Source organism: Aethalodelphis obliquidens, unplaced genomic scaffold (genome assembly GCF_003676395.1).
Source record: "Aethalodelphis obliquidens isolate GAN/ISIS:26980383/991018 unplaced genomic scaffold, ASM367639v1 scaffold24, whole genome shotgun sequence".
Taxonomy (NCBI): Eukaryota; Metazoa; Chordata; class Mammalia; order Artiodactyla; family Delphinidae; genus Aethalodelphis; species Aethalodelphis obliquidens.
The window spans coordinates 17,554,225-17,581,511 of NW_020837968.1; the positions used below are offsets into that span (position 1 = coordinate 17,554,225).

Here is a 27,287-nt window from a genome sequence, read left to right on the forward strand (position 1 = left end):
CCACCTAGGTTTACATCTAGTCAAGTCAAAAACGTTCTTGAAACCAGAATCAAAATAAATTCTTCCTCCTTTTCCATTTAATGTCTTTAATGAAGTATAAAATTTCTAAAAATATGTTCTAACCAACCGGTTAAAAAAAGTGAAAAACCATGATCTACATACTAACCACGTTACTACATTTGGAAAGATAAAAACTGTTAGTTACATACAAGGTGATGGAGATGACCTGTATTAGGTAAAAGCCTTACATCCAGATATTATGTTTGCAAAGAAATTCTAATAGGTCAATCTTTAAAACTGAAATAAATCCAGCATCAAAAAATCATTCGCTTTCTCTCTATACTAAAAATAGCAAATTTACTATGGTGTAGGTTCCAAACAGTCACGAGTTATTTCCTCCTGCTGCTGTCAGCTTGCTTCTTGTCTCAGTAATATGTTCTGTTAGCATTTAGGAAATGCTTTTCCTTAGGGAACAAAGTGAAATCTTCCTTCGATATACTTCTTTCAGAGCTTAAACGATTCACCACATGTGGTTTCTTCCATCAGATACTTTGATATCTAAGAATCTTTAACAGTCTTACATATTTGCTTATGTTTCAATGCTTTCTTATTCAGCTCCATTTATTTTTCAGCAAAAAACAGTACAATAATCTGCCTGAGAATCAAAATACTTATGTCACTTTTAAAAAGTGCTCTTTTCTCCTTCTCCCCAGAACAAATCTATAAATCCAAAATATACTAAGAGCTTATTTTAATCTATGCTTTGAAGCTGGAAACTGTTGCATGTTGTTCTCTAGTCTTAATTCTCTCTGGTTCTGCTTCATCCTCCATCAAGCTCCACGGCACTCCCACCAATCCTACTTTCCACCACCCCTGGTTTTCCTTTGTGTGTATACAAAACGGGGGTTTGGGGCCAAGGTCGTCTACCTTCACCCTACTTTAGGTACACAAGGTCATCTAAATTGTATTTGAAAATAAATGATTCACCAGATCAGATGTCTCTTTTTCAGAGGCAGTCGCCTTCTTGGTATTACAGTGGGATTTCAGACAAGTTAGTGGCAGGCCTCTTGTACACACACAAGGGCCTTTAAATGACATCAACATGGTAACTTACTCCATTATTCCCATCAGATTTATTCAGCAGCCTCCTTCCAAATTATCCCAGCCCCTCAGTTCCCATAAACACTTGTAAGTGATTGTCTTTCCTGATTGGTAGTTTGCCTGGGTTGTCTGTCATGGCTGGGGGCGGGGGGGAGGTGTCCCACAAAGATGCCTCTGAGGTACCCTTGAAAAACAAATCCTCCAAGGTTCATTATTTCCACCAGCTCTAATCCACCCTTCCCCCAACACACACACAGACACACTCCCGCATCTGTCTTTATTGACAGACAATTACGCTCTGAAGGTGTACGGGGAGGGGTGACTCTTTTGGTTTCTACGCCCCCTGCCCAACCCCCAACCACACAATTTGTCAGACTGATTGATTTCCCCTTATTTCCCTGCAGGTGGGCTCCTCCTCCCCGGTCAGCCTGTCTGAGCTGCGTCCTCCTGTATCCTGGGCCCAGCAGTAATTCTCCCTTTGCCTGAGCTCTTTCCAGCCACCCCCCGCCCTCCCCTCCCGCCAGCTTCCGTCCCTCGGTCTGTCCACACCAGCTGCCTGGAAGGGATACTTACTTGAGCCCTAAGCCATTCAAGTGCTGTCCTATTAGCCTAATGACATCCTCATCTGATTGGGAGAGCCGCTTCTTCTTCTTGAGGCTGCTACCCAGTTCTGGGGTGGCCAAGGAAGAGGAGGCGGCGGTGGTGGCGGAGGCAGCTGCAACGGTGGCGGAGGCTGCGGCGGCGGCCCCGCCGGGGACCCCGTTATTGACATTCAGGCTGTTGCTATTGTTGCTGGCGGCGGAGGGGGCGGAAGGCAGGAGCCCATTGGCGTGGGCCAGGTCCCCCGCGGACGACGACGACGAGGGGGACGACTCCCCGTTCTGGGCCGACAGGCAGGCGAGTTCCTGGGTCTGTCCCTGGCCCCCGCCGCCCCCTCCTCCTCCTCCGCCGCCGCCGCCGCCGCCTCCTCCTCCTCCTCCTGCCCCGTTGGCCTGCATGATGCTGCCGCTGACCAGGCTGTGGCCGCTACTTCGGTGGGGGACGGCAGCGGCGGCGGAAGGGGCAGCCGGGGGGAGTCCCACCACTACCACCACGGAGGAGGAGGAGGAGGACGACGACGACGACGAGGACGAGGACGACGAGGACGGAGGGGAGAGGCCTGCTCTGCCTGCCGAAGCCCCGGGCTCTCCTGCTCCCTCCGCCGCCGAGGCTCGGGGTTTCTTCCGCGGGGGCGGGGAGGCTCCGCCGGTGTCCGAGTCGGAGGAGGAGGAAGCGGAGGCCAGAGTTTCCTCGCCGAGAGAGGCCGTGGTGGGAAGCCGGTGGGGCGAGGCGGGGGAGGGGAGGCGGGGGCCGGGGAGAGGGTCGGGGTGAGGGGGGGCCGGGGAGGGGTCAGGGTAAGGGGTGAGATGAGGGGGAGGAGGAGGGAGAGGAGGAGGGGGAGAAGGAGGATCCGGGCCCTTTCCCCCCCCCCCTCCCGGAGGCAGCTCGGGGTGCGCGGCCCGGGGGTCGGGCCGGGGGGCGCCGCGGGGCGGCTGCGGGGGCGTGGGGCCCGCCGCTGGGCTGAGCCCCGGCGGTGGCGGCGGCGGCGGCGGGCGGCAGCGGAGGCAGCTGCCGCCTCTGTCCTCGGGTCCGCTCCGCTCTGCTCCCTGGTGTGTTGATTCTTCCCCCAGCTGCTGCCTAATGGAGTCCAGGCGCTCGCGTCACAGGAAATGCCTATACTGCCCTCCTCACTCACTTCCGGTGGCAGGTATGGAACCTATAGGGGGCCTGTCACCCGGCACGTGCGCCGGGGGCCGGTTGGGCGCGAGGGGAGGGAGGCCGGCGGGCCGGCTGGGGCTGACCCCGACCCCGACCCGACCCGACCCGATCCACCCCGGAGCTCGGGCCTGGCCGGCTAGGTCTCGCCCCCAGCGCCCTGGCTGGGCTGCGTCGGCGAGAAGTAAGTTTGTTCCGTCCCTCCGAAGCCGGGCGTGCACAAGAGGGCGGCGATCGCGTGCGCGAGTGTGTGCGTGTGGACCCCAGGGTGACCTAGAAACGCCAGGCGTGCGGAGGGACTGCAGATTCCCATCCCCGGCCGAGGATGGGGTCGAGCAGGTGGCGAGGTTTTGTCACGAGAACTCCCAGGCACAGGGCTGTGGCAGTCCTTGTCGACTCACTTAATGGGAACCAGGACTGACCAGCTCTTCGTTTGAGTGTGAAGAACTCGAACTTCCACAGCCAAGTGCCACACACAGTTGTCGTGCCCGGGCCATCCCAGGAGGTTTGAGATGATGAGCCTAGGAGACTCTGTGCTCTACCCCAGGAGGGTGGGATAATGGATAAGAGCAATATCTGATGGGGCCAAGGAGTCAGAAAAAGACTGTGGGTGTAGTGAGGCGGGACTTTGCTGAGGGGCTTTCACTCTTTTTTTAGCTATTGCCCAGCACCTCCTTCCAGCTGCCTCTTGAGTCACTGCCCAGTTTAGGCAGCAGTAATACAGACCGAGCTGTTGCCTCCAAAACATGCACCTTAAGGAGAATTCATACTCAACTTGAGATCCAGGCTTGCAATGTTTAGGTGAACTGTGAGGCTTCAGCGTCGCTGTAATTTACTCGTTTATGTGGATGTAGAAAAGCGGCAAGGAAGAGCTGGCCTGAATCTTGATCATTGGTGAATAGTCTCCATTACCCCAAACAATTATTTACCGGTGTGTGGTCGATAGCATATACACCGATATGTACAGACATTTTCTCAGAAATTTAAACAATCTTTTTCTGAAGAAGTTTTCCTGTGGAAAAACATGGACTCAACTAATGCATCTTTTTTTTTAAGATTTTTTTTTGATGTGGACCATTTTAAAAGTCTTTAGTGAATTTTTTACAATATTGCTTCTGTTTTACGTTTTGTGGCTTTTTTTTGGCCTCGAGGCATGTGGGATCTTAACTTCCCGACCAGGGATCGAACCCGTACCCCCTGCATTGGAGGGCGAAGTCCCAACCACTGGACCGCCAGGGAAGTCCCTAATGCATCTTATAGCTCTGAAATTGCAAATTTTATAGCTCAAAGTAACTTTGAGGTCTTTGGTTACTTTTCAAATTTAGAAAAATAATTAAAAAAATAATGCTTATGAGAGATTATTAAAGAATCCTGAGCTTTACTGATCCACAGGCTAGAGGAAGGGAGAGGAAGACCACTGCAAGATCTGACAGAGATTTAGCTTTTAGTCTCATCTCTTAAATGTGCTTCCAGGTGGCGGTGTAATTTTAAGGTGACTCACATTCAATTTTATTATTCACCTGAAAGAGACCTGAGTTCTAGCTAAGTTTCGTAGGGCACTGCCACCATATCCAGAGGAGCCTGAATTACTAGATAGTTAACACTTCAGAGATCCCTGTTTGTTCGTTAACTTTAGACTTCTTATTAAAAGCGTTGTTATTGTTTATACAAAATTAAATTTTGCAAAGTCGTTTGTAATAATTTATGAGGCCCATAGCAGTGCTGAGGACAAGCTTCTGAATAAAATCTGTAGCTTTCATAAAGGAAACAATGACTTAGTGGTAGCCACAGACACGGCTTACACTTCATGAACAAAAGTAAAGGATGAAAGGCAAAAGAAACTGGTCTCAACTGGTGTCTAAACTCAATATATATACCCCAGCTTTTCTATATTTTATGAGACCGAGACTGCTGTTACTAGAATTCTGAATTTATGAAGTCCACGTGTGCACACATTTTTCTCTAAACTAAAGTACAGCTGGAGACTCTGTTGTCTGAACTCTGGATTTTTTTAGAGCCAGGTTTCAAGTCCATTGCAGATGAATAATTCTGAAATACCACTCTACATACACTCAGAAACCTTCAGTAACACCGTATTACCTAGAGAATACAATCCAGGGTTTATCTTGCTCTCTGTAGATTGACCTCAATCTTTCTCTTTGACTTTGTCTTTTCCTACCCCCTTTCTGAACCCTTCACTGCTGTCCCCCAAATGTGCTGGGCTCATTTCTTCTGAGTCTGACCATACCTCCTACCTTCTCTCCATCCTTCTGATCCAAGACTTGGCTCCTTTCTCACCTCCTCGGGGGAGCCTTTCCTGACTTCCAGCCTCCTTGCCCTCCTTCTGAGGATCATTTATTTAACCTTCCAATATTGAAGTCTGCTTGCAATATTTTTTTTTTCTTTGCGGTACGCGGGCCTCTCACTGTTGTGGCCTCTCCCGTTGCGGAGCACAGGCTCCGGATGCGCAGGCTCCGGACGCGCAGGCTCAGCGGCCATGGCTCACGGGCCCAGCCGCTCCGCGGCATGTGGGATCTTCCCGGACCGGGGCACGAACCTGTGTCCCCTGCATCGGCAGGCGGACTCTCAACCACTGCGACACCAGGGAAGCCCTTGCAATGTTTTTTAACTTGGTAAAACCCCTTCTTCAAGTTATCAGAGAGGAGCCTTTCTAGATTGCTGTCCCCCTGATTTGCCTTCCCCTTTTCACCCTCATCCTGGAAAAAACTGAGATGCATTTATGAATAAAGGTCCAAGCTGTCTTTTAGGGGGGAAAATTGAATGTATATTCAGGTATTTGATTCATTTATCTTGTTTCTGTGCTATATTACCAAATCTTTATATGACCAAGCCTGTGCTAGGTTCCAAATAAGAGGCAACTTATTGTCCTAGAGATATTCAAGCAAAGGCTTTCAGGGATATTACAGAGTAGGTAGTTGAACTAATTGATGTCTAAAGACTTTCCAACTACAAGATATCTGTGAGTTATGCACATATGCATCTCCCAACTAGAGTATAAATTCTTTGAGGTAGGATCTGTGTATTGTTCGTCTAAGCCAGTGCTTTTAGATTGTGGGTCCTGACCTATCTGTGAGTCATGAAATCAGTGTATTGGTCATGATTACAATTTAAAAAAATGAAATGGAAAAGTGAGAAAGAGTAGAAAACATCCAAGTCAGTCACCCATAGGAAAGGTCATTATTATTTTGTGGAAGTTCTGTTTCAATGGCAGATATATATCTATGCTTTACAAAGTACAATATATCTCTTCTGTAGGCCATTCTCAAAAAAGTTTCCAAAACACTCATCTAGGACATTCCTGACTGACAAAAAGGCAACTCAGGAAATTGGTGTTAGATATCTAAATGACAAATCACAAGTTCTGTCCACGGCAGTGTCTTAGCTGTAAAAATTAAAAGCTACTATATTAAAAAAAGCTGAGATAGTATAGGTGTTTATAATAAAACATGAAACCAAATTTTCTCAAAAGACTTTGTAAAAAAACTAGAAGAGACTATTGTTCTTCTGTCAAGTTTTAAGTTTGGTGTCTCAACCTGGTACTTAGCATCATCAATATTATTCAATTTATTCAATTTCTATTTGAAGAGGTAGTTTTCAGAATCTCAGGTATCCCTGGAGAGGGACATATTTGTGTTTACATTTCTAGCTTCATTCCTAGCTTTTCTTTGTTTGGGGAACGAACAATTAGTCAGCTGATTGACATTGGGCAAGTCATTTAACTTCGCTGCCCTGCACTCATTTCATGAATGAAGTGGGGATAATGGCACTGGCCTACCTGCCTCAGAGAATTGATCTGTGAGTCAAATGACATTCAAATATAACAGATCGTTGGGAAAAGACTATCTTGAAAGGTTTCAAAATATAACTTAAATCCTCCATCATTTCAAAAAGGATTTGAGGCAATGAAGTTCAAAGATATAAGAAGATTTTATAATTACTCATATATCTGAGCTGTGGACTCTAGTCACTTATTAACCCCAACTCTGCCACTCAACTGTGTTCCTGTGTACCTCTAGCCAGACAAGTCTGAATATTGTCTTTATACTGGTCTTCCATGGACGGGGAGTTTCCAGTACCTATGTAGTAGAGTGAAGGGCACAGTTACCTGGCAGTTTTACCCACTGTTCCATATATGTCTCTCCAGTGCTTGCTTATTTTCCCCCTTCTACAAACATTCCACTCATGCCACAAGAATCTAGTGTCCTCCTGTGAGGGGAGAAGGGGTGGCACACTGGGTGGATCTAAGTGCAGAGACAGGAGCCTTATATTCAGAAGTGAACAGGTGGAAGTATTCACTGTCCTCTAAGCTGAATACCGTCCTTTTCTCCAAGAAAACTAGATTGTTCTTCTCCCGCCACACAGCTGGGTTAGACTGCTTGGAGTAGCTTGTTCTTGCTGCACTGTAACAAAACGCATGTAACACTAAGATGGGTGTGCAAAGATGTTCACTGTGTGTGCAGAGATATTCACTGCAGCACTGTTTGTAGGAGCAAAAAGAATGGGGTCATCACCATGTGCTGTTGTGGAAGTAGTATCAAGATATATAAAGTAAAAGATGCCTATAACGGAAGTGTGCATAATGTAATTCATTTGGGTAAATAAATGAATATATACACATACATTTTTTTCTGGTAGGATAGAGGAGCATAAGACAGTGGTTTACCTTTGGGTGGAAGGACTTGGGTGGTTGAGGAGGGAGGTTCCTATTTTTCCATTTGATACTTTTCTGCAGGGTTTGCATTTTCTAACTATATGTAAGGTTTTTTTTTTTTTTTCTGCAGTACGCGGGCCTCTCACCCGCTGTGGCCTCTCCCGCTGCGGAGCACAGGCTCCAGACGCGCAGGCCCAGCAGCCATGGCTCACGGGCCCAGCCGCTCCGCGGCATGTGGGATCTTCCCAGACCGGGGCATGAACCCGTGTCCCCTGCATCGGCAGGCGGACTCCCAACCACTGCGCCACCAGGGAAGCCCATATGTAAGTATTTTTTAAGTGTCAATAAGGGTTATTTGGATTTTGCTTTTTTTGGTATTAATAAGTATCATGTTTTTAAAGCACTCATGTTCTTAAAAGCACACTCAAAACCAATCAAACTATTCATGAAAATTAATCATAATAAAAAATGCCAGAGGAAGCAGTGTTGTGTATAGTTGATGACATTAAATATATTTGCTTTTTTTTTTTTTTTTTTTTGCGGTACGTGGGCCTCTCACTGTTGTAACCTCTCCCGTTGCGGAGCACAGGCTCCGGACGCGCAGGCTCAGCGGCTCCGCGGCATGTGGGACCCTCCCGGACCGGGGCACGAACCCGTGTCCCCTGCATCGGCAGGCGGACCCTCAACCACTGCGCCACCAGGGAAGCCCTATTTGCTTTTTAAACATCTCCTTCTTTCCCATTACCTGCACCTCTTATATTCTCAGACTATAGATGCTGCGCACACACACACACCCATCTCTCATTTGGTTAAATTCATCTGGGGAATAAAGGGCAAAAAGACATTCCTATTTATTAACTTTGAAAAGTAGATAAATAATTAATAGCCCCTAGAGTCCGTGGACAGTGGACAGCAGGCCCTTTGGGCAGTCTTCCTTCTTCTCAGGTTCCTATATGTGGTTCATCCCTCTGGCACTATGATAATAGTAAATAATAATCAATGGGAAAACACAATTATGATTGTTAACAAACAAATGCTAATTATTATGAGAAAATATGTGTTCTGATTATGTATACACAGCCCATATAGAGGTAATGGTCTAATGACTAGACTTTTAAAAATTAAAAGTGTTAAAGACTGTAGTAGGTGATTATTCATAAAGTTGAAAAGAAAACTGTTGAAAGGGTCCCTGCATTTATTCAATTAATTTTATTTCAAAATTGTGCTCTTTACTAAATAATACTAAATGTATATGCAAATGTGACATAGTAGCCTAAATTAAAAAAAAAAAAAAAAAGAAAAGAAAGAGGGACTTCCCTGGTGGCACAGTGGTTAAGAATCTGCCTGCCAAGGCAGGGGACACGGGTTCGATTCCTGCAGCGGGAAGATCCCACATGCCTCGGACCTACTGAAGCCCGCTCGCCTAGAGCCCGTGCTCTGCAAGGAGAGAAGCCACTGCAATGAGAAGCCCGTGCACCGCAGCGAAGAGTAGCCCGTCGCAACTAGAGAAAGCCTGCTTGCAGCAACAACGACCCAACGCAGCCAAAAAATAAATAAGATAAAAAAGCTTAATGAACTCGTGAATGCCAGTCATTGACAACAAAAGAGCAAAACAGTAGCTCTTAGCTTCTTTTTGTGGCTTGTGGAGCAGTCCTTGGCTCAATCAAGACCCACAGGACTTGCAGTCCCTTTAATACTAATGGGGTTTGTATCTTCACATAAGAGTACCCTTTCTATATACATATCTGAAATACAAGGATGTCCACTTTCTTGCTATACCTCTGACCCTTTATCTCGGAGTACCTTTTTCTCTATTCCTGAATTACTGACATATATTATAAAAATAGCTAGAAATAGGTGTGTTTGTAAGGTTTAGCCACAGAGTTTCAACAACACCGCTCGTTTCCTTTTGTTTCCTAGTGTCCACTCTTTCCATTCTTAGCCTTTCTTTCCTGTGATGGCACATGTCCATGGCAGGGCTTCCGTCATAATCAAACAATACGAAGAGTTAACACTAACCAGCCTTTGTTTTAAGTGCTTTACATGCATTGTACTATTTTAGCCTTCTCACCAACCTTATGAGGTATGTACTATTATTACCCCCATTTTACAGTTGATAAACTGAGGTACAGAAAACTTGAGGTCACATAGCTGGTGTGTGGGAGAGCTGGATGCACAGGCTTCAGAACTGGTATCAGTCTGAAAAGTCCCCTTTGTTTAAAGGGGTCAAAAGAAGAAATAAACAAGTCCTATAAATTGATTTTTCAACTTTGCCCTTTTTGTGTACATGAAAACATGGTCCCTCACCTTTGAAGCCCTCATCATCTCATTGGCCTAATTAGTGGTAGATAAGTGAGTATGTGAGGGCCAGTAAAAGGTTTTCCTCCCTCCAGAAGCTACCACTGAGAGTGCCTGAAAGCTCCTTATCAAAGATAGAGTTCATTTCTCCAATAAGTCCTTGTTGAAATGCAGCGTTTTGCATAGAAGGGACAGCACACTAAAACTAGGTGTAGCCTGGAGATTTGTTTATCCATTTAAACGACTTCATCTTAAAATAGTGAATGAGGGCCAGAAGGAATCAATGAGTTTAATTTCCTTTCAAAGCGGGAAAGCTCCAAACCTGGAGGGCTTCTTGGGAGACACATTAAGTCAGGAGGCCTCATCCAGCTTGTTTTTGCAACTACTTGTATCTATCTAGTGAGGGTTTCTAAACTGTGTAAGCCTGTACTCGTCTAGGATCGTGGAATAAGGAAGAACCAGCCTTGATTTATACAGGAATTCATACTTCATTGCTTTATTCCTTTAACAGCTCCAGCCAGGTCAGCTGGCAAAGGAAGATAGATATCTAACTGAGATGAGGTCAGACAGCATATGCATAGCATCCAGTGGTAGGACAGGAAGGGCCAGCTCAGGGAGGCTACCAGAGCTCCTGTTGAGAGTTTACTTTTGTAGGGAGGGCAGCCAGGCTGCTTAGAGACCTCACATTGGCATGTGCCCCGAAGAATGTGGGTAAATGATTGCTCTGCCACATCCAGGTCCCTGGAAAGTTTCTTTTTTAACTGCTTCTCTGAGAGTAGTCACACTATGTCTCCTATGCTAGTCTCTGCAGCAGATGTGTGGGTTCTCCTGTTTCAGATACTCTGCTTGGTAACGAGGAAATGGCCTAGATGACTTCTGAGGTCCCTGTAGCCTAAGGGTTCAATGTTTCTGGTTTCCATCGTCACTACATAATATTACTTGGTTAGGTCGCAGAGGGGTAGAAGAGAGGAGTCATAAATAGCCCCAAAGCATAAAACCTTGGCTATGCCATAGCTTTAAAAAAAAAAGGTTTTATTATGCAAGATTTTAAACATACACAAAGCTAGAACAGTACAGAGATTCCCATTTCATCCATCCTCCCTCTTCTGATTATTTTGAAGTAAATCCAAGCTATTATTTTATTTATAATATATGTATTTATACTTCACTATGTAGTGCTAAAAGATAAGAACTCTTCTTGAAAACATTGCCACAATGCCATCATCATACCTAAAAAACTTAGTAATCCCTTAATTATCATCAAATATGCAGTTAGTCTTCAAATTCCCCCAGCTGTCTCACATATTCTTTTTTAATGGTTGGCTCGTGTGAAGCAAGGTCCAAACAGGATCCACGCGTTGCATTTGGTTGATATAATTCTAAAATCTCACTTTTTTTAAGGAAGAATTTTTATTGAAGTATAACATACAGAGAGGCGTGCACAAATCCTTATATACAACTCAGTGAAGTTTTTCTTATGAAACCACCACCTATGAAATAGAACTTTACCAGGACCCCAGTAGTACCCCACTGTAGTTTTAATTTGCATTTCTCTGATGACGCTAAGTCCTTTTAAAATATTTTTTTGGAGCCATGTGTATATTCTCTTTAAAGAAGTGCCTTTTACAAATCTTTTGCTCCTCTCTCTCCCTTTTAAAATTGTGTTTCATTTTTCTTATTGATTTGTGGAATTCTTTATATATTCTGAATACGAGTCCTTTGCTGAATGTATGTACTGCATATTTCTTCTCCCACTGTGTGGCTTGCCCTCACTCTCTTAACGGTGTCTTAATGAACAGAAGTTCTTAATGAAATCCAATTCATCAATTGTTCCCTTTATGATTTGTGCTTTTCGTGTCCTGCTTTAGAAGTCATCGATATTCTAAGTTACCCTCTGGAAGTTTCAGTGTTTTGCTTTTCCAAATTATGTCTACACTCCTTCGAGAATTTAGGATTGTGACGAGTGTGAGATAGGGGTCAGTGTTAATTTGTTTGTTTGTTTGTTTTAATTTTATTTATTTAGTTATTTTTGGCTGCATTGGGTCTCCGTTGCTGCACACGGGCTTTCTCTAGTTGTGGTGAGCGGGGTCTACACTTTGTTGCAGTGCAGGGGCTTCTCATTGCAGTGACTTCTCTTGTTGCAGAGCACAGGCTCTAGGCACGCAGGCTTCAGTAGTTGTGGCGTGTGGGCTCAGTAGTTGTGGCTCGCGGGCTCTAGAGCGCAGGCTCAGTAGTTGTGGCGCACAGGCTTAGTTGCTCCGCGGCATGTGGGATCTTCCCTGACCAGGGATTGAGTCTGTGTCCCATGCGTTGGCAGGCGGATTCTCAACCACTGCGCCACAAGGGAAGCCCCCGTTAATTTTTTTCCATGTGGATACCCAGATGATCTAGCACCATTTTTTTGTTATTGTTTATTTATTTATTTATTTGGCCATGGCGTGGGACATGTGGGATCTTAGTTCCCCGACTACAGATCAAACTCTGGCCCTCCACAGTGAGAGTGTGGAGTCCTAATCACAGGACTGCTAGGAAATTCCTGATCTAGCACCATGTTGAAAAGATTCCTTTCTCCTCTGTCCTGCAGTGCTATCATTATCCTAACTAGAGGACTGTACATGTGTGGGTCTGTTTCCCAACTCTCTTTGTTTTGTTGGTCTATTTGTGTATCTTTATGCATTTTTTTTACATCTTTATTGGAGTATAATTGCTTTACAATGGTGTGTTAGTTTCTGCTTTATAACAAAGTGAATCAGTTATACATATGTTCCCATATCTCCTCCCTCTTGCGTCTCCCTCCCTCCCACCCTCCCTATCCCACCCCTCTAGGTGGTCACAAAGCACCGAGCTGATCTCCCTGTGCTATGCGGCTTCTTCCCACTAGCTATCTACCTTACTACGTTTGTTAGTGTATATATGTCCATGCCACTCTCTCACTTTGTCCCAGCTTACCCTTCCCCCTCCCCATATCCTCAAGTCCATTCTCTAGTAGGTCTCTGTCTTTATTCCTGTCTTACCCCTAGGTTCTTCATGACATTTTTTTTTTCTTAAATTCCATATATATGTGTTAGCATACGGTATTTGTCTTTCTCTTTCTGACTTACTTCACTCTGTATGACAGACTCTAGGTCTATCCACCTCATTACAAATAGCTCAATTTCGTTTCTTTTTATGGCTGAATAATATTCCATTGTATATATGTGCCACATCTTCTTTATCCATTCATCCGATGATAGACACTTAGGTTGTTTCCATCTCTGGGCTATTGTAAATAGAGCTGCAATGAACATTTTGGTACATGACTCTTTTTGAATTATGGTTTTCTCAGGGTATATGCCCAGAAGTGGGATTGCTGGGTCATATGGTAGTTCTATTTGTAGTTTTTTAAGGAACCTCCATACTGTTCTCCACAGTGGCTGTATCAATTTACATTCCCACCAACAATGCAAGAGGGTTCCCTTTTCTCCACACCCTCTCCAGCATTTATTGTTTGTAGATTTTTTGATGATGGCCATTCTGACTGGTGTGAGATGATATCTCATTGTAGTTTTGATTTGCATTTCTCTAATGATTAATGATGTTGAGCATTCTTTCATGTGTTTGTTGGCAGTCTGCATATCTTCTTTGGAGAAATGTCTATTTAGGTCTTCTGCCCATTTTTGGATTGGGTTGTTTGTTTTTTTGTTATTGAGCTGCATGAGCTGCTTATAAATTTTGGAGATTAATCCTTTGTCAGTTGCTTCATTTGCAAATATTTTCTCCCATTCTGAGGGTTGTCTTTTGGTCTTGTTTATGGTTTCCTTTGCTGTGCAAAAGCTTTGAAGTTTCATTAGGTACCATTTGTTTATTTTGTTTTTCTTTCCATTTCTCTAGGAGGTGGGTCAAAAAGGATCTCACTGTGATTTATGTCATAGAGTGTTCTGCCTATGTTTTCCTCTAAGAGTTTGATAGTTTCTGGCCTTACATATAGGTCTTTAATCCATTTTGAGCTTATTTTTGTGTATGGTGTTAGGGAGTGATCTAAGCTTATACTTTTACATGTAGCTGTCCAGTTTTCCCAGCACCACTTATTGAAGAGGCTGTCCTTTCTCCACTGTACATTCCTGCCTCCTTTATCAAAGATAAGGTGACCATATGTGCGTGGGTTTATCTCTGGGCTTTCTATCCTGTTCCATTGATCTATATTTCTGTTTTTGTTCCAGTACCATACTGTCTTGATTACTGTAGCTTTGTAGTATAGTCTGAAGTCAGGGAGCCTGGTTCCTCCAGCTCCGTTTTTCATGCTCAAGATTGCTTTGGCTATTCGGGGTCTTTTGTGTTTCCATACAAATTGTGAAATTTTTTGTTCTAGTTCTGTGAAAAATGCCAGTGGTAGTTTGATAGGGATTGCATTGAATCTGTAGATTGCTTTGGGTAGTAGAGTCATTTTCACAATGTTGATTCTTCCAATCCAAAAACATGGTACATCTCTCCATCTATTTGTATCATCTTTAATTTCTTTCATCAGTGTCTTATAATTTTCTGCATACAGGTCTTTTGTCTCCTTAGGTAGGTTTATTCCTAGATATTTTATTCTCTTTGTTGCAATGGTAAATGGGAGTGTTTTCTTGATTTCACTTTCAGATTTTTCATCCTTAGTGTATAGGAATGCCAGAGATTTGTGTGCATTAATTTTGTATCCTGCTACTTTACCAAATTCATTGATTAGCTCTAGTAGTTTTTTGGTGGCATCTTTAGGATTCTCTATGTATAGTATCATGTCATCTGCAAACAATGACAGCTTTACTTCTTTTCCGATTTGGATTCCTTTTATTCCTTTTCTTCTCTGATTGCTGTGGCTAAAACTTCCAAAGCTATGTTGAATAAGAGTGTTGAGAGTGGGCAACCTTGTCTTGTTCCTGATCTTAGTGGAAATGGTTTCAGTTTTTCACCATTGAGGATGATGTTGGCTGTGGGTTTGTCATATATGGCCTTTATTATGTTGAGGAAAGTTCCCTCTATGCCTACTTTCTGCAGGGTTTTTATCATAAATCGGTGTTGAATTTCATTGAAAGCTTTCTCTGCATCTATTGAGATGATCATATGGTTTTTCTCCTTCAATTTGTTAATATGGTGTATCACGTTGATTGACTTGCGTATATTGAAAAATCCTTGCATTCCTGGAATAAACCCCACTTGATCATGGTGTATGATCCGTTTAATGTGCTGTTGGATTCTGTTTCCTAGTATTTTGTTGAGGATTTTTGCATCTATGTTCATCAGTGATATTGGCCTGTAGTTTTCTTTCTTTGTTACATCCTTGTCTGGTTTTGGTATCAGGGTGATGGTGGTGGCCTCGTAGAATGAGTTTGGGAGTGTTCCTCCCTCTGCTATATTTTGGAAGTGTTTGAGAAGGATAGGTGTTAGCTCTTCTCTAAACGTTTGATAGAATTCGCCTGTGAAGCCATCTGGTCCTGGGCTTTTGTTTGTTAGAAGATTTTTAATCACAGTTTCAATTTCAGTGCTTGTGATTGGTCTGTTCATATTTTCTATTTCTTCCTGATTCAGTCTTGGCAGTTGTGCATTTCTAAGAATTTGTCCATTTCTTCCAGGTTGTCCATTTTATTGGCATAGAGTTGCTTGTAGTCATCTCTCATGATCCTTTGTATTTCTGCAATGTCAGTTGTTACTTCTCCTTTTTCATTTCTAATTCTATTGATTTGAGTCTTCTCCCTTTTTTTCTTGATGAGTCTGGCTAATAGTTTATCAATTTTGTTTATCTTCTCAAAGAACCACCTTTTAGTTTTATTGATCTTTGCTATTGTTTCCTTCATTTCTTTTTCATTTATTTCTGATCTGATTTTTATGATTTCTTTCCTTCTGCTAACTTTGGTTTTTTTTTGTTCTTCTTTCTCTAATTGCTTTAGGTGCAAGGTTAGGTTGTTTATTCGAGATGTTTCCTGTTTCTTAAGGTAGGATTGTATTGCTATAAACTTCCCTCTTAGAACTGCTTTTGCTGCATCCCATAGATTTTGGGTCATCATGTCTCCATTGTCATTTGTTTCTAGGTATTTTTTGATTTCCTCTTTGTTTTCTTCAGTGATCACTTCGTTATTAAGTAGTGTATTGTTTAGCCTCCATGTGTTTGTATTTTTTACAGTTCTTTTCCTGTAATTGATATCTAGTCTCATAGCGTTGCGGTCGGAAAAGATACTTGATACAATTTCAGTTTTCTTAAATTTACCAAGGCTTGATTTGTGACCCAAGATATGATCTATCCTGGAGAATGTTCCATGAGCACTTGAGAAAAATGTGTATTCTGTTGTTTTTGGATGGAATGTCCTATAAATGTCAATTAAGTCCATCTTGTTTAATGTATCATTTAAAGCTTGTGTTTCCTTATTTATTTTCATTTTGGATGATCTGTCCATTGGTGAAAGTGGGGTGTTAAAGTCCCCTACTATGATTGTGTTACTGTCGATTTCCCCTTTTATGGCTGTTAGTATTTGCCTTATGTATTGAGGTGCTCCTATGTTGGGTGCATAAATATTTACAATTGTTATATCTTCTTCGTGGATTGATCCTTTGATCATTATGTACTGTCCTTCTCTGTCTCTTCTAATAGTCTTTATTTTAAAGTCTATTTTGTCTGATATGAGAATTGCTACTCCAGCTTTCTTTTGGTTTCCATTTGCATGGAATATCTTTCTCCATCCCCTTACTTTCAGTCTGTATGTGTCTCTAGGTCTGAAGTGGGTCTCTTGTAGACAGCAAATATATGGGTCTTGTTTTTGTATCCATTCAGCCAATCTGTGCCTTTTGGTGGGAGCATTCAGTCCATTTACATTTAAGGTAATTATCGATATGTATGTTCCTATTCCCATTTTCTTAATTGTTTTGGGTTCGTTATTGTAGGTCTTTTCCTTCCCTTGTGTTTCTTGCCTAGAGAAGTTCCTTTAGCAGTTGTTGTAAAGCTGGTTTGGTGGTGCTGAACTCTCTCAGCTTTTGCTTGTCTGTAAAGCTTTTAATTTCTCCATCAAATCTGAATGAGATCCTTGCTGGGTAGAGTAATCTTGGTTGCAGGTTTTTCTCCTTCATCACTTTAAATATGTCCTGCCAGTCCCTTCTAGCTGGCAGAGTTTCTGCTGAAAGATCAGCTGTTAACCTTATGGGGATTCCCTTGTGTGATATTTGTTGTTTTTCCCTTGCTGCTTTTAATATGTTTTCTTTGTATTTAATTTTTGACAGTTTGATTAATATGTGTCTCGGCGTGTTTCTCCTTGGATTTATCCTGTATGCGACTCTCTGTGCTTTCTGGACTTGATTAACTACTTCCTTTCCCATATTAGGGAAGTTTTCAACTATAATCTCTTCAAATATTTTCTCAGTCCCTTTCTTTTTCTCTTCTTCTTCTGGAACCCCAATAATTTGAATGTTGGTGCATTTAATGTTGTCCCAGAGGTCTCTGAGACTGTCCTCTGTTCTTTTCATTCTTTTTTCTTTATTCTGCTCTGCAGTAGTTATTTTCACTATTTTATCTTCCAGGTCACTTATCCGTTCTTTTGCCTTAGTTATTCTGCTATTGGTCCCATCTAGAGTATTTTTAATTTCATTTATTGTGTTGTTCATCGTTGTTTGTTTCATCTTAAGCTCTTCTAGGTCCTTGTTAAATGTTTCTTGCATTTTGTCTATTCTATTTCCAAGATTTTGTATCATCTTTACTATCATTATTCTGAATTCTTTTTCAGGTAGACTGCCTATTTCCTCTTCATTTGTTTGGACCTGGTGTGTTTTTACCTTGCTCCTTCATCTACTGTGTGCTTCTCTGTCTTCTCATTTTGCTTAGCTTACTATGTTTGGGGTCTTCTTTTTGCAGGCTGCAGGTTCGTGGTTCCCGTTGTTTTTGGTGTCTGCCCCCAGTGGCTAAGTTTGGTTCAGTAGGTTGTGTAGGCTTCCTGGGGGAGGGGACTGATGTCTGTGTTCTAGTGGATGAGACTGGGTCTTGTCTTTCTGTTGGGCAGGAACGCGTCTGTGACCTTATTATGATTTTAGGCAGCCTCTCTGCTAATGGGTGGGGTCGTGTTCCTGTCTTGCTAGTTGTTTGGCATAGCGTGTCCAGCACTGTAGCTTGCTGGTCGTTGAGTGAAGCTGGGTGCTGGTGTTGAGATGGAGATCTCTGGGAGATTTTAGCCGTTTGATATTATGTGGAGCTGGGAGGTCTCTTGTGGACCAGTGTCCTGAAGTTGGCTCTCCTACCTCAGAGGCACAGCACTGGCTCCTGGCTGCAGCACCAAGAGCTTTTCATCCACACGGCTCCTTAATTTGGGATGATTCATTTGTGTATTCAGGTATTCCGCAGATGCAGGGTACATCAAGTTGATGGTGGAGATTTAATCCGCTGCTTCTGAGGCTGCTGGGAGAGATTTCCCTTTCTCTTCCTTGTTCACACAGCTCCCAGGGGCTCAGCTTTGGATTGGGCCCCGCCTCTGCGTGTAGGTTGCCTGAGGGCGTCTGTTCTTCGCTCAGACAGAACGGGGTTAAAGGAGCCGCTGATTCAGGGGCTCTGGCTCACTCAGGCCGTGGGGGAGGGAGGGGCACGGAGTGCGGGGCGAGCATGCGGTGGCGGAGGCCGGAGTGACGTTGCACCAGCCTGAGGTGCGCCGTGCGTTCTCCCCGAGGAGTTGTCCCTGGATCCCGGGACCCTGACAGTGGCGGGCTGCACAGACTCCCCGGACGGGAGGTGTGGGTAGTGACCTGTGCTCGCACACAGGCTTCTCGGTGGCGGCAGCAGCAGCCTTAGCTGCTCATGCCCGTCTCTGGGGTCCACGTTTTACCCGCGGCTCGCGCCCGTCTGTGGAGCTCCTTTAAGCAGCGCTCTTAATCCCCTCCCCTCGCGCACCAGGAAACAAAGAGGGAAGAAAAAGTCTCTTGCCTCTTCGGTAGGTCCAGACTTTTCCCGGACTCCCTCCCGGCTAGCTGTGGCGCACTAACCCCCTGCAGGCTGTGTTCACGCCGCCAACCCCAGTCCTCTCCCTGAGCTCCGACTGAAGCCCAAGCCTCGGCTCCCAGCCCCGCCCGCCCTGGCGGGTGAGCAGACAAGCCTCTCGGCCTGGTGAGTGCCGGTCGGCCCTGATCCTCTGTGCGGGAATCTCGCCGCTTTGCCCTCCGCACCCCTGTTGCTGCGCTCTCCTCCGCGGCTCCGAAGCTTTCCCCCTCCGCCACCCGCAGTCTCCGCCCGCGAAGTGGCTTCTACAGTGTGGTAACCTTTCCTCTTTCACAGCTCCCTGCCGCTGGTGCAGGTCCCGTCCCTATCCTTTTGTCTGTTTATTATATTTTCTTTTGCCCTACCCAGGTACCTGGGGGGTTTTGGGAGGTCTGAGGTCTTCTGCCAGCGTTCAGTAGGTGTTCTGTAGGAGTTGTTCCACGTGTAGATGTATTTCTGGTGTATCTGTGGGGAGCAAGGTGGTCTCCGCGTCTTACTCTAACGCCATCTTCCCGGAAGCTCCCCACTCTATGCTTTAATTGACAAAAGTTTGTGCTAATACCATGCGGCCTTAATTGCTATAATTTTATAATAAGTTTTGCCATCTGGTAGTGTAAATCTATCAACTGTTTTTCTTCTTCAAGATTGTCTTGGCTATTCTTGGCCCTTTGCATTTCATAGAAAAATAGAATCATCTTGTCAGTTTACACAAAAATATTTCTGAGATTTTGACTGGAAGTAAGTAAAATCTGTAGATCGATTGGGGGAGAACAAATATCTTTGCAATATTGAATCTTTGTATCTAGGACTATGGCATATTTCTCCATTTATATAGGTCTTTTCATTTTTCCTAGTAATGTTTCTTAATTTTCTGGGTAGATCTTGTACATCTTTTACTAGATTTATTCTTATGTATTGGATTTTTTTAATTGAATGAAGGATTCTTTAAATTCTATAGTGCTTTACAATTTTCAAGAGTTTCACACACATGATTTCATATAATACCATAGTAACCCCTTTTAAAAATTCCCTACCCGTACATTGCCCCTCCCCCTTCCCTCTCCCCACTGGTAACCACTAGTTTGTTCTCTATATCTATGAGTCTGCTTGTTTTTTGTTTTATTCACTAGTTTGTTGTATTTTTTAGATTCCACATATAAGTGATATCATGTAGTATTTGTCTTCCTCTGTCTGACTTATGTCACTTACCATAATGCCCTCCAAGTCCATCCACATTGCTTGATGATGCTGCTATGAACATTGGAGTGCATGTATCTTCTCAAATTAGTGTTTTTGGTTTTTTTTGATATATACCCAGGAGTGGAATTGCTGGGTTCCTATGTATTGGATTTAAAAAAATTATATAAGTTTCAGGTGTACAACAGTACAATTCAACATCTGTATACATTACAAAGTGATTCACCCCAAAAGTCCAGTTACCATCTGTCACCATACAATTGACCCTCTTCACTCCTTTCATGCACCCCCTAGCCCACTTCCCCTTTGGTGACCACCTATCTGTTCTCTGTATCTATGAGTTTGTTTTTGATGTGTTTTATTTCTCCATTTGTGGGGGTTTTTTTTTATATTCTCCATATGAGTGAAATAATACAGTATTTGTCTTTTTCCTTCTGACTTATTTTAGTTAGCATAAAACCCTCAGGGTTTATCCATGTTGTCACAAATGGCAACATCTCATTCTTTTTTGTGGCTGGGTAGTATTCCGTTGTATACATGTATTACATCTTCTTGATTCATTCATCCATTGCTGGACACTTAGGTTGTTTCCGTATTTTGGCTATTGTAAGTAATGCTGCAATGAACATAGGGGTGCATATATCTTTAAAAAAATTGAGGTATAGTTGTTTTACAATATTATATTAGTTTCAGGTATACAACATAGTGATACAAAACTTTTATAGATTACACTCCTTTTATAGTCATAAAACATTGGCTATATTCACTGTGCTATATTCCCTTGTAGCTTATTTATTTTATACATGGTAGTTTGTACCTCTTAATTCGTTACCCCTGTCTTGCCCCTCCCCCCTTTCCCTCTCCCCACTGGTAACCAGCAGTTTATTCTTTATATATGAGTCTGTTTCTTTTCTGTTATGTTCACTAGTTTGTTTTATTTTTTAGATTCCACGTGTAAGTGATAACATACAGTATTTGTTTTTCTCTGTCTGACTTATTTCACTAAGTATGATACCCTCCAGGTCCATCCATGTTGTTGCAAATGGCAAAATTTCCTTCGTTTTTATGGCTGAGTAGTATTCCATTGTGTATATCTATCTATCTATCATCTATCTCAGTATCACATCTTCTTTATCTATTCATCTGTTGATGGACACTTAGGTTGCTGCCATACCTTGGCTATTGTGAATAATGCTGTTATGAATATTGTGGTGAATGTGTCTTTTCAAATTAGTGTTTTTGTTCTCTTTGGATATATACCCAGAAGTGGAATTGCTGGATCATATGGTAGTTCTATTTTTAGTTTTTTGAGGAACTTCTATACCATCTTCCATAGTGGCTGCACCAATTTACATTCCCACCAAGAGTGCACAAGCGTTCCTTTTTCTCCACATCCTTGCCAGCACCTGTTATTTGTTGTCTTTTTGATTGTAGCCATTCTGACAGGTATAAGGTGATAGCTCATTGTGGTTTTGATTTGCATTTCCCTGATGATTAGTGATGTCGAGCATCTTTTCATATGTCTGTTGGCCATCTGCATGTCTTCTTTGGAAAAAGGTCCATTCAGTTTGTCTGCCCATTTTTTAAAAATTGAAGTATAGTTGATTTACAATGTTGTGTTAGTTTCTGGTATACAGCAAAATGATTCAGTTATACATACATATGTGTGTGTGTGTGTGTGTACACATATATATTCTTTTTCAGATTCTTTTCCACTATGGTTTATTACAGGATATTGAATATGTTTCCTTGTGCTATACAGTAGGACCTTGTTGCTTATCTCTTTTATATATAGTAGTTTGTATCTGCTAATCCCAAACTCCTAACTTATCCCTCCCCTACACCCTTTCCCCTTTGATAACCATAAGTTTGTTTTCTACGTCTGGGTCTATTTCTGTTTTTTAAATAAGTTCATTTATATGATTTTCTTAGGTTGTACATATAAGTAATATCATATGGTATTTGTCTTTGTCTGACTTACTTCACTTAGTATGATAACCTCTAGGTCCATCCATGTTGGTGTAAATGGCATTATTTCATTCTTTTCTTAGAGCTGAGTAGTATTCTGTTGTATATGTATACCACATCTTCTTTATCCATTCAACTGTCAGTGGACATTAAGGTTGCTTCCATGTCTTGTCTATTGTAAATAGTTTGTCTGCCCATTTTTAATTGGATGGTTTGTTTTTTTGCTGTTGAGTTGTGTGAGTTCTTTATATATTTTGGATGTTAACCCATTGTTGGACATATCATTTATAAATATCTTGTCCTATTCAGTAGGTTGCCTTTTCCTTTTTTTTTTTTTTGATGGTTTCTTGTGCTGTGTAAAGGTTTTTTTAGTTTGATTAGCTCCAATTTGTTTATTTTTCCTTTTGTTGCCCTTGTTTGAGGAGACAGATCCAAATAAATATTGCTAAGGCTGATGTCAAAGAACATACTGCTTGTGTTTTCTTCTAAGAATTTTATGGTATCAGGTCTTACATTGAAGTCTTCAATCCATTTTGAGTTAATTTTTGTGCCTAGTGTAAGATAGTGGTCTGGTTTCATTCTTTTGCATGTGGCTGTCCAGTTTTCCCAACACAATTTATTGAAGAGACTGTCCTTTCTCCACTGTATGTTCTTTGCTATTTTGTCGTAAATTAATTGTCCTTATATGTGTGGGTTTATTTCTGGGCTCTCGATTCTGTTCCATGTATTGGATTTTTTTATGCTAATATAAATGGCATCATGTTCAAAATTTGACTTTCCTCTGCCTGTCCCAATGTTAAGACTATGGACAGGTACTTTATCATCAAAGATAAATTAAAAGTCCATATCAGAACTATTCTTTAGTCTTGAATTTAGCATGTTTTTACAGTTTATGTTTGCTTTTTACTTACAAATAATTTAACAATACAGCTGGTCTCCTTCTTTTAAAGGATCAGATTTAAATGCTTCCTTTGGAGGGATTGAGAAGTGGGTGGCTCCAGAAGGAAATATAGGCGAGGATCGAAGGATTCTCCTGGGAAGAGCTCATCCTACGGGAGTGGAAGCCAGGCTGGACCCACTTGACCCTGTAACAAAGCCCTGCTCCAAGGGGGGGAGATCGCGTGGTGTCTGTCACTCATGTGTCTTCTAGCCTGGGTGCTCCTGGACTCAAGTCTCAGTCCTTTGGTGTGAGGAGGGAAGGCTGCAAGTGAAAAATGCAAAGAACTCTTTTACTGGTAATTTCAGAAAGCACTGGGCATGAGCTGTACTGCTGTGTGACCCCTTTGATATCATATTACAAAAGGAGGACATTGTCCCTTACCTTATAACAGAACTCCTGTCTGTCGCTTTGGCGCCTTATGGCAGGAGTCACCAGAGGCTTCCCCAGTGCCAGCAGGAGCAGTGGTAGTAGGAATAATAGCTTACATTTATTGAGTGCTTGTTACTTGTTACCGTGCTAGGTACTGTTCTAAGTACTTTATAAACATTAACTCATTAACTCATGTAATCATCACAACTACCCCATGAGGTAAATTAGATAATATTATTCGTATTTTACAAGGGTGGAAACTGAGGCACAGAGAGGCTAGATAACTTGCCTCAGGTCACACAGCTTATAAGTGGTAAATCCAGGATTCAAACTCAAGCTAGCAGGCACCAGCGCCCAATCTCTTCACATTATATAGCCTCTCAGGTGGCAGCAGCGGATGGGGGCTAGAGTAGGAGAAAAGGAATAAACTGGGGATCCTTGAAGGGTGTCTGGCCAGGAGCCTACTCTACTTGTTTTTCAGCACCTGTGAGATAGCCCGTGAGGGCTGTAAGCAATATCTTGGGGTGGGGGTGAGGGCTGCTTTCGAGGGGTCTGGGGGCTAAATTAACAACTAACCTCAAGAGAAGTGGTGAGGTAATCATAATGGGATCTGTAGATCAGATTTATAGACTTCAAAACATGACATTGATTTGTTTTTCAATTTTATCACTTTAAAATTTCCTTGGAATAAGTGGAATCATGACTTCTGGTCTGTTGTTTCTCTGAGGTGACAGGCACATCTATATTTAGACCAATAGTCATGCTTTTGTGGTGATGGATAAGTGTGTGCCTCCAAAAATGGCCGTGCATCGAAATAATAACGTGTTCTTTGCAAACCAATAAATAATTGACGTTGTAGATTGGATGCACACACATCAGAGGGACTTCTATACAAATTTATTTGTTAAGCAGGGAAATGAACCTTTGTGCTAGGACCGTAGATAGCCACCTGGGCAAGTGTCCATGAGCTCATGTAAGCGAGCAGACTCAGATCCAGTCACATCACAAACAGAATGAACCTAGGGCTTCCCAGGCCTGAAGCAGGAGAACCATTAATTTTGATGACACTAACCGCAGCCTGGAGTTCCCTTTGACCCTATCCTTTCTCTCACCTCCCACGTTTCATGTGTCACTAAGCTCTATTGATTCTACCCTTTTAATAGCTTTCACATCTGTCTTCTCTTTTCCTTCTCCACTGCCACTAGTTGGGATCCTTGACATTTGTTCACCTGGATTGGACAATAGCCTCCTGAATGCTTTGTTCTTTTCTCTGACTAGTTGCCTTCACTGCCATCAACATTATAAAGCATAAAACCCTCATGTCACTTCCCTACTTAAAAACATCTCAATGGCTCCCATTGCACAGAGGATTAAAATCTAACATCCAGAGGCTGGTCTACAAGGCTCCTTAAGAACTGGCCCAGACCTCTCTTTCGAGGTCCCGTCTCCCTCATTTTGTCACTTGTGGCACCAACCATCCTAGACCTCCTGGGGCTCCTGGAACCCACGGTCTGTTTTCAGATTTGGTGCCTTTCTTGTGATGTTTCTCAACAGGGTGACTTCCCTGCCACGCTTTTTCTCACCTTTGCCCTTTCGGCCAACTCTTAACTTTCCTTAGAGATTGTCTTCGTACTCACCTTGGGTAGAAGGCACGGTATGCTTCTAAAAGCAGTTCTCTCACAGTATTGCACTGTATAAACATCTGTCTTCCCTGGTAGACTGTGGAGTCCTTGAAGGAGGATTTCATTCTTCATCTATTCCCAGTGCACCATAAATGCTTCACAGGTATTTGCTGGATGGATTCTTCCATTCATCCAAGCATCCATCTTTCTTTCAACTAATAATCATTGAGCAACTGCTATACGCAAAGCACTGTTCTAGTTGCTACAAAGCCATGCTGAAAAAGACACAAAATCCTTATTGCCATGGAGCTTATATACCAGTGAGAGAAGACAGGCAAGAAGAAAGAAAGAAAGAAAGAGGAAATAAATCAGGTGGTAGGAATTGTAGGCAGAGAATTAAAGTAGGGTCATGTGACACAGAATGCATGGGTGTGTACTTTATGTTGGATGGCCAGAGAGGGCCTCTCTGAGGGCAGCCTGGAGGCTGAGGTCTGAATGAACTACCTGGTGAAGGTCAGGGTAATGAGCATTCTAAGAAGAGGAAACGGATAATACAAAGGCCTTAGGGTAAGAGCAAGCTGACTTAGAATAAACACTGGTTACCTAAAGCCAGGGCAACAGTGGGGCACAGTGAAGAAAATGTCTCTAGCAGGCAGAACTGAAGCGATAGGTCACAGCTGGTTTAGGAGTCAAAGCTTCTTTACACCATACTATTTATTGGCAGCCACTAATAGCAAAATAAAAAGGCCCTGTTGTTCACAACTGATGCACAAAAGCCCTTAGGAATGTAGGTGCCTGCGGAATACCCCTTCCCACTTCACTTGGAGCCAAGCTATCTGTGTCAAGGTGGCGTGTGTGAAGAAACTGCCCAGTTGTAATCCACTTGGCTTTCTCTTCTTTGGGCCTGCAGTTTGCCCAAGCCACAGTTAATATAACCAAAAGAATGTGAATACTTTTATTTGCTCTGAAATGTGTCTATTTTTTAACATTTACAGTGGGAAAGGGCCTTTAATTTACCTGTCCCTCATTATTTTCCAGCTTAATATTTTTTATTCCCTTCCTGTGCGGAAAAAAAGGTGCTGTATCTGAAGATCTGTGGGCTTTTGTACAGGGTGAGCGTGTGCTCATGTACACACGTGGGGCACAGCTGAGGATTATGTAACAAAACTGTTCCGAGTACAGTTGGCTGATACTGAAGGCAACTCCAAATTTGGCAACTCCAAATTTCATCGCAGGTAGGCTGAGCATGAACTTGAAAGTCAGGAGTCATGGCTCAGGGCAGCCTGCTGGTCAGCTGTGTTTCCCAACTCAAAATGTTCCCTTGAAACCTTGGGTTTGGGTTCAAAAGACCCAAGAGAGTTCTGTTTCATAGAGAGGTGTTCCCTGCCACAGTCATGGTGATAATACAATTTTTATCTTCCCCAGTGGGTGGGTGGCCATCATGGAGGAGATCTGGTCTGATAAAAGTGTTCACATTCTTGTGGATATATTAACCAAGTGGCTTGGCCACACCAAGGCCATGTTTAGGCATCGTAATAGACCCCGCTATGGCACAGTGATCTGTTTTTTGTGGGGTTTTGTTTTCCTTTTAATTTTGTTTCTGGTTGTTCTTGGGAGAATTGACCATCTAGAACACTTACTTAACTATACAGTGTAATAATTTAGGATTGAAAGGAATTTTGGGTGTCTAAACTTTTCAGACAAGGTGACTGCAGACCAGGACGGTTAGGTGTCTTTCCCAGGGACAGACAGTGAGTTGGTGTCAGAACTTGGGTTCCTGACTCCCAGTCATACTGCCTTTAGTCACTGAAGGGAGGTAGCAAAGTGTGTTTTTTTTAAGCTAGTAGTCCATATTTAAAAATTGGGAGATTACACATAAACATCTGGATTTCTGGTTTCTCCAGAAAGACTTGAGTCCACACTCCTGCAGGATTATGGGCATTAACAGTGGCTTCTACCTTTATACAGGTCGAAAGAATACAGCTCAAGGTGGTATTATGAAGCAGATCTATTTGGCATCTGTAAGGCATTGGAAGTTGCAACTCTTGTGGAAGGATCTAATACCATGATCAGAAGAACTTTGGATATGTCTTTTCACTGTGACATTGTGGTATACGCTTGACAAGTTTTGCAAAGAGATTTTTTTTTTTTTTTTTTGCGGTAAGCGGGCCTCTCACTGTTGTGGCCTCTTGCCGTTGCGGAGCACAGGCTCCGGACGCACAGGCTCAGTGGCCATGGCTCACGGGCCCAGCCGCCCCGCGGCATGTGGGATCTTCCCGGACCAGGGCCACGAACCTGTGTCCCCTGTATCAGCAGGCAGACTCTCAACCACTGCGCCACAAGGGAAATCCGCAAAGAGATTTTTATACCGACTCTGCTGACTAATATTTCGTTTGTGAAGCCAGG

At 43.0% G+C, this 27,287-nt stretch overlaps 1 protein-coding gene and 1 long non-coding RNA gene across 4 annotated transcripts in view; one reads left to right on the plus strand and one right to left on the minus strand.

Moving 5' to 3' along the window:
* Positions 1 to 2,772, minus strand: part of WDR26 (WD repeat domain 26) — a 43,794-nt gene extending 41,022 nt beyond the window's left edge. For 2 of the 3 annotated variants that reach the window (XM_027122288.1, XM_027122286.1), the window contains exon 1: positions 1,675 to 2,769. In XM_027122288.1, the coding sequence (XP_026978089.1) occupies positions 1,675 to 2,099 (425 nt within the window). In that variant the 5' untranslated portion in view covers positions 2,100 to 2,769. Of the gene's footprint in view, positions 1 to 1,674 lie in introns of all 3 variants that reach the window. The other variant, XM_027122289.1, reaches the window with a different exon arrangement.
* A 5,058-nt stretch (positions 2,773 to 7,830) lies between these two features.
* LOC113628555 (uncharacterized) lies at positions 7,831 to 27,109 on the plus strand. Its single transcript, XR_003436140.1, has 3 exons — positions 7,831 to 7,851; positions 25,920 to 26,116; positions 26,850 to 27,109. It is a non-coding gene; the product is annotated as an uncharacterized LOC113628555 (long non-coding RNA).
* Positions 27,110 to 27,287: the final 178 nt, after the last annotated feature.